Source organism: Electrophorus electricus, chromosome 22 (genome assembly GCF_013358815.1).
Source record: "Electrophorus electricus isolate fEleEle1 chromosome 22, fEleEle1.pri, whole genome shotgun sequence".
NCBI lineage: Eukaryota > Metazoa > Chordata > Actinopteri > Gymnotiformes > Gymnotidae > Electrophorus > Electrophorus electricus.
In genome coordinates, this window is record NC_049556.1 from 3,029,768 (window position 1) to 3,040,558 (window position 10,791).

The following is a 10,791-nucleotide window of genomic DNA, read 5'->3' on the forward strand; positions in this document are numbered from 1 at the left end:
GGCATTCATGCAGCTGCTCCTTACTGTCCCTCTGTAGAACATGGTGAGGATGTTCTCTACTGTCCCTCTGTAGAACATGGTGAGGATGCTCTCTACTGTCCCTCTGTAGAACATGGTGAGGATGCTCACTACTGTCCCTCTGTAGAACATGGTGAGGATGCTCTCTACTGTCTCTCTGTAGAACATGGTGAGGATGCTCACTACTGTCCCTCTGTAGAACATGGTGAGGATGCTCACTACTGTCCCTCTGTAGAACATGGTGAGGATGGTCCCTACTGTCCCTCTGTAGAACATGGTGAGGATGCTCTCTACTGTCCCTCTGTAGAACATGGTAAGGATGCTCACTACTGTCTCTCTGTAGAACATGGTAAGGATGCTCACTACTGTCTCTCTGTAGAACATGGTGAGGATGGTCCCTACTGTCTCTCTGTAGAACATGGTGAGGATGCTCACTACTGTCTCTCTGTAGAACATGGTGAGGATGCTCTCTACTGTCCCTCTGTAGAACATGGTGAGGATGGTCCCTACTGTCCCTCTGTAGAACATGGTGAGGATGCTCCCTACTGTCTCTCTGTAGAACATGGTGAGAATGCTCTCTACTGTCCCTCTGTAGAACATGGTGAGGATGCTCACTACTGTCTCTCTGTAGAACATGGTGAGGATGCTCACTACTGTCTCTCTGTAGAACATGGTGAGGATGGAGGGAGGGAAATGAGCTTTCTTCAGCCTCCTCAGGAAGTATAGTTACTGCTGGGCTTTCTTGGATATGGAGATGTTGAGAGTCCAGGTGAAGTTCTCTGCTAGATAGACACCAAAGAACTTACTGTTGTAACAATTCAACAGAAGAGCTGTCAATATTGATTGGAGAGTGATTAACACATACTGTCCCAAAGGCAACCAACATCTCCACACTTTTCTTTCCATACTCAGAGGCAGGTTGTTCACTCTGCACCAGTCAGTCACCCACTGCACCTCCCCTCTGTATGCTGACTCATCATCCCTGCTGATGAAACCTACCAAGTCATGTAATAGTGCTGGAGATGCTGCTCCCAATCTGCAATGACTGGGGTCTCCTAGTCATGTAGTCCTGGACCCAGTTACAGAGAAAGGTGTTCAGGCTCAGTAGTGTCAGCTTTTCAATCAGATGCTGAAGTCTATGAACAGCATTCTAACATTTGTGTCCTTTTTGTCAACATGGGTAAGGGCAAAATGAAAGGTGGTAGTGATTGCATCATCTGTTGAATGGTTGGGATGGTTGAATGCACTGTAGGGGGTCCATTGAGGCAGACAGCTGCAGCTTGCTATGCCTCATGATAAGTCTCTGAAAGCACTTCATGGTGATGAGTGTGAGTGCGACTGGATGGTAATCATCAAGGCAGGACACTGAAGACTTCTCCAGCACAAGAATAATGGTGGTGAGCATGTAGGGACAGTGGTACTGCTCAGGGATATGTTGAAGATGTCCATGAGAACATGCACCAGCTGGTCTACACATCCTCTGATCACTCAGACAGGAATGTTGTCTGGTCCAGCAGACTTCTGTGGGTTAATTATGCACAGAGTTTTTCTTGATCAGGCACAGCACCTGATCGTTGAGTGGAGGGGTGGTCTTTCTTGCTTTCTTTTGTGCTCAAACCAAGTAAATCAGTGTGTCTGGGAGGAAAGCATCATTGTCACAGGTTTGTGTAAACAAGATCCAAACAAGATGTGTTCACCTCTCTTGTTGCATAGTTGCAAGGTTGATGGAATGCTGGGAGCACAGACTTGAGATGTGCATAATTGAACTCTCCAGTGGAAATAAACAGTTTGCCTGGGTATGTGTTTTGCAGTTCACTAAAAGGCCTGTACAGTTCATAGAGTGCCTCTTTCATGTTGTTTTTTGGGAGGCATGTACAATGTGAAAGGACAACAGTGTGCATTTAACAGTCAAAAGCTCCAGTAGAGGTTAGTAGTACTTGGCACTACCACAGAGTTCTTGCACCATTCATTGTTGATGTAAACCCACAGGCCCACATCTTGAGTTTTACTGAGTATAGCTGTATTTCTGTCAGCATGAAAAGAAGTGAGTCCATTCATGATAGCAGTCTCAGGAATTCTGTCACTGAGCCATGAAAAATAAAGAGCAGTAGTTTCTAAACTCACATTGGGAGGTGCGCTGGAGTCAGATGTAGTCTAGCTAGCTAGGGGAGCAGACACTGGAGAGCAGGATGGATGCTAGAGCTGCGTGGCTAGGGTTAGATTTATCCTAGCATGGACTCCTGCCCTGTAGGGTTAGCGTTTATCCTAGCATGGACTCCTGCCCTGTAGGGTTAGCGTTTATCCTAACATGGACTCCTGCCCTGTAGGGTTAGTGGTTATCCTAGCATGGACTCCTGCCCTGTAGGGTTAGTGGTTATCCTAGCATGGACTCCTGCCCTGTAGGGTTAGTGGTTATCCTAGCATGGACTCCTGCCCTGTAGGGTTAGGGTTTATCCTAACATGGACTCCTGCCCTGTAGGGTTAGTGGTTAACCTAGCATGGACTCCTGCCCTGTAGGGTTAGTGGTTATCCTAGCATGGACTCCTGCCCTGTAGGGTTAGCGTTTATCCTAGCATGGACTCCTGCCCTGTAGGGTTAGCGTTTATCCTAGCATGGACTCCTGCCCTGTAGGGTTAGTGGTTATCCTAGCATGGACTCCTGCCCTGTAGGGTTAGCGGTTATCCTAGCATGGACTCCTGCCCTGTAGGGTTAGTGGTTATCCTAGCATGGACTCCTGCCCTGTAGGGTTAGTGGTTATCCTAGCATGGACTCCTGCCCTGTAGGGTTAGTGTTTATCCTAGCATGGACTCCTGCCCTGTAGGGTTAGTGGTTATCCTAGCATGGACTCCTGCCCTGTAGGGTTAGATTTATCCTAGCATGGACTCCTGCCCTGTAGGGTTAGATTTATCCTAGCATGGACTCCTGCCCTGTAGGGTTAGTGGTTATCCTAGCATGGACTCCTGCCCTGTAGGGTTAGTGGTTATCCTAGCATGGACTCCTGCCCTGTAGGGTTAGTGGTTATCCTAGCATGGACTCCTGCCCTGTAGGGTTAGTGGTTATCCTAGCATGGACTCCTGCCCTGTAGGGTTAGTGGTTATCCTAGCATGGACTCCTGCCCTGTAGGGTTAGTGGTTATCCTAGCATGGACTCCTGCCCTGTAGGGTTAGCGTTTATCCTAACATGGACTCCTGCCCTGTAGGGTTAGTGGTTATCCTAGCATGGACTCCTGCCCTGTAGGGTTAGCGTTTATCCTAGCATGGACTCCTGCCCTGTAGGGTTAGCGTTTATCCTAGCATGGACTCCTGCCCTGTAGGGTTAGCATTTATCCTAACATGGACTCCTGCCCTGTAGGGTTAGCGTTTATCCTAGCATGGATTCCTGCCCTGTAGGACTAGCTTTTATCCTAACATGGACTCCTGCCCTGTAGGGTTAGCATTTATCCTAGCATGGATTCCTGCCCTGTAGGGTTAGCGTTTATCCTAGCATGGACTCCTGCCCTGTAGGGTTAGCGTTTATCCTAGCATGGATTCCTGCCCTGTAGGGTTAGCTTTTATCCTAGCATGGTCTCTTGCCCTGTAGGGTTAGCTTTTATCCTAGCATGGTCTCTTGCCCTGTAGGGTTAGCTTTTATCCAGCATGGACTTATGCCCTCTTACCAAGCCTCTATTTTCTTGTGCATTGCTTGTCATGTCCCCTCCCCTGACCGCTGGCATCGGGTGATGCTGTCTGGGGGCTTGTTCCCTACAGCAAGTCAAGGTTGCATAATATCTTCCAGGTTGCTTACTGGTTGGTCTCTGAACTGTAGCAGGGCCTGGCATGTGTTGAGCACTACTTTCTTCGAGGCCCGTTTGTGTAGATTATATGGATTGAGCATCATTATCCACCATCCACCACTAATCACCATCTTGTCTCTCCTGAGTCCACATACGTAGTGAGAAAAGCTTGTAGATTCTTCTTTCCACAACAGATGGTAGCGCCTACCCTCTTAATTTAAGTGTAAGTCCTGCCTCTACAGTTCATACCTAAGGCTAACTCAAAACTGCAACTGTACTGACCAATTAGTAATTATCACACAAGACAAGACTGAAACTGGCCAAGCTTGTTACGGTTGGCCCCTCCTAGTCTTGTGTCAGTGTTTCATTTTCTCCATTCCTGTTCCGGTCCTTGTTTTCACTTTCTCACTTGTATCACCTGTTCATTGTTAGTACTCATTACGCTGTGTATGTAAACCCTGTGTTTTTCCCTGTTAGTTTGCTGGTTTTTGTAATCCATGCCTCATGTTTTCCAAGCCTCGTTTGTTATCACTAGTTAGTTGTTTGTTCTTATTGTTGCTTGTGTTGTTGTTATAGCCTGCTTCCCCTTTTTTCGTGTGTGTGGTTTTTTTTTTTCTTTTTGTTTATTATGTATTCTCAGACTCTCTGCATTGGCTTATTGACCCTGGACTGTACTGATAATTATCATTCTGGATTTGCCCATAATGAATATCACTCTTCTCAGTGTATGCGTCCACCTCCCAACCGCTCATTGTTAAAAAACTAAGCAATTACTAATCTAGGAATTACCCTACCAAGCAGAAAAAAACAAGCGCAAAATCAAAAACCTTGGACCACTGCTGCCTGAACTAGAATCACTGATTTACACGAACATATTCACAGCAGAAAAGACTACAGCCCACAGTCACCTCTCTGTGCCTTATTTAACACACCTCTATTTAACTGCGCTTCAACAATCATGGTAAATTGATCTGTCAATCTTGCAATTTCTTTTAGTTGGAATGGAATCAGAAATTAAGTGAGGAGAGTTAAAGAAAAAATGTTGTGACTTATATAAGAGTAAAGTTTTTTTTATTAAGTTGTGTAGTTATTTCAGATAAAGGAGTATATGTAATTGCATTTATTTCATTGGTATACGTATATTTTTTGTTGTGGTATCAACATTTGTATCAAGAATCATGCAATTTCAGTGGTATTGGTGCAGACTACCAAATTTCCGGTATCGTGACATTCCTACTATGGCCGATGGTGATTTGTCCTAAACAAATCAACTTTTATTTATCTTATCACTTTCTTGTACATGTACCCACAAACAGGCACATACACAAAGGGACAAATATACAAACACACATATACAATTTCAAAGTGCTTCTTTCTTAAAGCCACCCTGTGAAATCTGGAAAGGTCTGGAAACATATAAAAAGTCCCCCAAGTCAATAGTTGGTTTGATATTGTGGGCTATTATGGGTCAGAAACAGAAGGATTAACCCATTGGAACACAGGCAAAAATCATTTAATGCATTCCTACACATTCTTAAGCAGTAAAAGACACTGAAGAACTTTAAATTTAAAAGTGTCTCCATATAAGTGTCTGATGTTAGTTATTTGTGGTGTGTTTGGTGAGCATTTCCTGTAGTCAGAGGAAAAACAGCACAAAGACAATTAAGAAGCACTTTAGGATTAACGAGTGGGTCAGATATCGCCTTATATAGTGATTAGGGTAAATGATACATTAGTTACAAATGGATTCAGGAAACATGCAAATTAACCACTGTCGTTATGATGGAGTTAACAATGTACTTAGACTTACTATGCTTTTGTACTTAGTCTTATGATGTTTTTGGGAAACTCACTCTCAGTGCAGTAATGTGTTTATGAATGAAAATACTCACATAGCTTTTCTGGATGCTATGACCACTGGCAGCAGTCTCAGTAGACATTCCTCTGGTGGGTCATATTTCTTCAGGTCAAACTCATTCAGCTCCTCTTCTGAGTTCAGCAACACAAACACCAGAGCTGACCACTGAGCAGGAGAGAGTCTGGCTCGTTGGAGACGACAGTCACCTCCTCTGCTCAGGTATGTCTGAGCTTCCGTCACTAGAGAATGATCCTTTAGTTCATTCAGACAGTGGAACAGACTGATGGATTTCTCTGGAGAGGGATTCTCCCTGATCTTCTCCTTGATGTACTTGACTGTGTCCTCTTTGTTGTGAGAGCTGTTTCCTGTCTGTGTCAGTAGACCTTGTAAGAGAGTCTGATTGGACTCCAGTGAAAGACCCAGAAGGAAGCGGAGGAAAAGGTCCAGATGTTCATTCTCACTCTGTAAGGTCTTGTCCACTGCATTCTTTAAAAAGTCAGACATTTTTGATCTTTTAAAGAGTTCTCCCATTTGATGTTCCAACACATATGTGTTGTTGGAGATGAAGGAGATAAATGCATATAAAGCAGCCAGAAACTCCTGAACACTCAGATGCACAAAGCTGAACACCTTCCCCAAATGCAGCCCAGACTCCTTTCTGAAGATTTGGGTACACACTCCTGAGTACACTGATACTTCTTTGACATCAATGCCACACTCTCTAAGGTCTTCCTCATAGAAGATCAGGTTGCCCTTTTCCAGCTGTTGGAAGGCCAGTTTTCCCAGTGCCAGAAATGTCTTTTTAGTCAGGTGAGGATCTGTGTCAGTTTTTTCATGGTACTTTCTGTCCTTGTGTTTGATCTGAAAGATCAGGAAGTGTGTGAACATCTGAGTCAGAGTCTTTGGGATATCTCCACTCTCTGCTTCACCCAACATTCTCTCTAGAACCGTGGCTGCAATCCAACAGAAGACTGGAATGTGACACATGATGTCGAGACTTCTTGATGACTTAATATGTGAGATGATTTTATTGGCCAGGCTCTGATCACTGATCCTCTTCCTGAAGTATTCCTCTTTCTCAGTGTCACTGAACCCTTGTACCTCTGTTACCTGGTCAACACAGTCAGGAGGGATCTGATTGGCTGCTGCTGGTCGAGAGGTTATCCAGAGGAGAGCAGAAGGAAGCAGATTCCCCTTGATGAGGTTTGTCAGCAGCACATCCACTGAGGTCGACTCTGTTACATCCCACAAGTTCTCATTGTTCTGGAAATCTAGAGGAAGTCGACACTCATTCAAACCATCAAAGATGAAAATGACTTTGTAAGCATCACAGTGTATTAACTGTAATTGTTTTGTTTCTGGGAAAAAGTGATGAAGCAGATCCATCAGACTGAACCTTTTCTCCTTCACCAAATTCAGCTCCCTAAAAGGAAGTGGAAATATGAAAACGACATCCTGATTTGCTCGTCCTTCAGCCCAGTCTAGAATGTACTTCTGCACAGAAATGGTTTTTCCAATTCCAGCAATTCCTTTAGTCAGCACTCTTCTGATGGGTTTGTCTTTAAAGAGGTCGTTGCATTTGATGGGTGTCTCCTGTGTTGCTGGTTTCCTGGATGCTGTCTCAATCTGTCTCACCTCATGTTCATTACTGACCTCTCCACTCCCTCCCTCTGTGATGTAGAGCTCTGTGTAGATCTCATTCAGAAGAGTTGAGCTTCCATGTTGAGAGATTCCTTCATTAATTATTTTACATTTTTCCAACAGTTTTTGTTTCAGCTTTTGCTGGTATACAGAGACCAGCTCTAATAAACAGAAGAACATTAAGATGGATATTTTACTTTGCTATTATCTCTGACATTAAAGTCAGTATTCTTTAAAAACATATTGTCCACGCACAGAGGACAAAATATAGTTGTGATATTGCCTTTATAAAGCCATGACAGCTCTTACTGGTCTGTACTGTGTTGGCGAGGTCTGTCTGGTTCATGTTCCTCAGGACATGCAGGGTGATCTTCAGCGCTCCCTCTCTGACACTACTCTGATCCTCCTCATCCTCCACCTCTCTCTCAGAGCATGCTGGGTAATCTGGATTCAGCAGCTTCTTAAACGTCTTCAGCTCCTTCTTTACCAGAGAGATGACTTTGTGCTCCAGCTCCTGATTAGGAATAAACAGCAACAGACAATCATAAAAACACCACAATGTCACAGAAAGAGAGAAAGAGATTATTTTATTACATGAGGGAGAACATAGTCACTGCCCGCATATGTGCATGCATGCACACACACACACCTTATATATGGACTCCAATTGATTTCTGTAGGTGAGCACTGATTTCTCTTTTTGTACACTGTGGACAAACACATCAGCATTTAATGAGGAATATGTAGCACATTTATACTTGCACAAGATAAATCATTATGCATACCAGTAGATATTACACATGATTATATACCATCATCCCTTATGTTTCTGCATTTCATAAGAGATCTGTGAAGATGTGTAGCATGTAGCGACAAAAAGGGTCAGGATGCAGGTGCGAGTCAAACCCAGAAAGGCATTTAATAGAAAATGTAAGTAAAGCAAACTCACTAAACATGTTCAACCACAAGAACACAAAAATCGACATGCAAGGCAAGAAACAGGAGGAGTTTATATATGGAGGAATCAGGGAATGGAACAAGGCACAGCTAGAATGAGGGAGAGACTAACTGGATACAGGTGAGACAAGGGAGAGACTATCTGGGCACAGGTGAGATGAGGGAGAGACTAACTGGATACACATGAGACAAGGGAGAGACTATCTGGAATCAGGGAATCAGGGAATGGAACAAGGCACAGCTAGAATGAGGGAGAGACTAACTGTATACAGGTGAGACAAGGGAGAGACTATCTGGGCACAGGTGAGATGAGGGAGAGACTAACTGGATACAGGTGAGACAAGGGAGAGACTATCTGGAATCAGGGAATCAGGGAATGGAACAAGGCACAGCTAGAATGAGGGAGAGACTAACTGGATACAGGTGAGACAAGGGAGAGACTATCTGGGCACAGGTGAGATGAGGGAGAGACTAACTGGATACACATGAGACAAGGGAGAGACTAACTGGAATCAGGGAATCAGGGAATGGAACAAGGCACAGCTAGAATGAGGGAGAGACTAACTGTATACAGGTGAGACAAGGGAGAGACTATCTGGGCACAGGTGAGATGAGGGAGAGACTAACTGGATACAGGTGAGACAAGGGAGAGACTATCTGGGCACAGGTGAGATGAGGGAGAGACTAACTGGATACACATGAGACAAGGGAGAGACTAACTGGAATCAGGGAATCAGGGAATGGAACAAGGCACAGCTAGAATGAGGGAGAGACTAACTGTATACAGGTGAGACAAGGGAGAGACTATCTGGGCACAGGTGAGATGAGGGAGAGACTATCTGGGCACAGGTGGATGGACGTAGGCTGGGGAGTTGTATGGATGATAGTCAGAGCGGACAGAAGTACAACACATGGATACAACAATAAACAAAGGACAACATGGAGATGTGACACAGATGAAGGGGAACAAGATTACAAGTTTGAGTAAATTTTATTTATAGAGCACATTTAACTGGACAGCTTCAACCAAAGTGCAAAGTTAAGAAAAGTTAAATGTCTTAATATAAAACGTAAAAATATGTAGAACTAAAAAGTAAAACAAAAGGAAAATGTAAAACATAAAAAAGAAACAAGCATGAAATAAAAATATCAGAGGAAGCAGCAATATTTGAAGTCTTGACGAGTGGGAGCAGAGCTGATATTCAGAGGAGGACTGTTCCACAGTCTCAGTGCTGCAGCTGAACAGACACAGTCACACTTCAGCTTCAGTCGAGACTGTAGAACAGACACAGTCACACTTCAGCTTCAGTCGAGACTGTAGAACAGACACAGTCACACTTCAGCTTCAGTCGAGACTGTGGAACAGATACAGTCACACTTCAGCTTCAGTCGAGACTGTGGAACAGATACAGTCACACTTCAGCTTCAGTCGAGACTGTAGAACAGACACAGTCACACTTCAGCTTCAGTCGAGACTGTAGAACAGACACAGTCACACTTCAGCTTCAGTCGAGACTGTAGAACAGACACAGTCACACTTCAGCTTCAGTCGAGACTGTAGAACAGACACAGTCACACTTCAGCTTCAGTCGAGACTGTAGAACAGAGACAGTCACACTTCAGCTTCAGTCGAGACTGTAGAACAGAGACAGTCACACTTCAGCTTCAGTTGAGACTGTAGAACAGAGACAGTCACACTTCAGCTTCAGTCAAGACTGTGGAACAATCAACAGTACCAGATCTGAATACCTCAGACACCTAGAAGAGCACATCAGTGATATACTGTATGATGGTCCATGTAATGCTTTATAAACAAATAAAAGCACCAGTGTGTATTCGAGCAGCGACATTTTGTACAAGCTGCAAATGTGTTGAAGAGATCCTGTTTATAAAAGAAAAGCAAGAATGACTTGTTCCTGAGCCTGAACAGAGAGAAATAACTTGATTTTGGAAATTTCTCTGAGCTGATAAAAATTACTTCCAATAACAGAATTGTTAAACTTTCACTATCCATGTTTACATACACACCTGTGGTCTTATTAGTCTATTATTATGTTAATAGCACTGAAGACTGAGACTATTTTATTTATGAAGCAGAATCATGTGTACTTTTTAGATGTTGAGCTGAGTGAGTTTGATCAGGTGGGACTGGGAGTGAGGAACACTGTCCTAAACCAGGAGACCATCCTCATCTCTCAACGTGACAACACTCTCCATCTCTGAAGTTAATTGGGTGGTCTACTGACTGGTCACTCTTCATAGACACACAGCTGGGTTCAGGTGAGTCTGATCTCTCTCTCTGTAACAGACTAACAAACATTATCAGGAAAAGATGTTGCTAAAATCATAAATACTGGTGATCATGTGTCTATTGTCTTGTTTATAAAGTAGATCTATTTTTAAATTATTAGTTCAGAAAAAGATGTTGAAAATAATAAATTTTATGTACATTAAGCTAATATGCTTTCTCACACATCTAAGTACCTAAGTCTCCATCTCTGTGTTCTCTCTTACACTCACGTCTTCTTTTACTCTACTGTCTCTC

General features: G+C 43.6%; 1 protein-coding gene across 1 annotated transcript in view; it reads right to left on the reverse strand.

Moving 5' to 3' along the window:
- Positions 1 to 10,566, reverse strand: part of LOC113567689 (NACHT, LRR and PYD domains-containing protein 12-like) — a gene marked incomplete at its 3' end in the record, with an annotated part of 16,308 nt that extends 5,742 nt beyond the window's left edge. Inside the window, exons 1-4 of the mRNA XM_035521723.1 lie at positions 10,457 to 10,566; positions 7,939 to 7,996; positions 7,599 to 7,803; positions 5,683 to 7,450 (exon numbers count right to left, since the gene is read on the reverse strand). Of these exons, the coding sequence (XP_035377616.1) occupies positions 5,683 to 7,450; positions 7,599 to 7,803; positions 7,939 to 7,996; positions 10,457 to 10,566 (2,141 nt within the window). The remainder of the gene's footprint in view (positions 1 to 5,682; positions 7,451 to 7,598; positions 7,804 to 7,938; positions 7,997 to 10,456) is intronic.
- Positions 10,567 to 10,791: the final 225 nt, after the last annotated feature.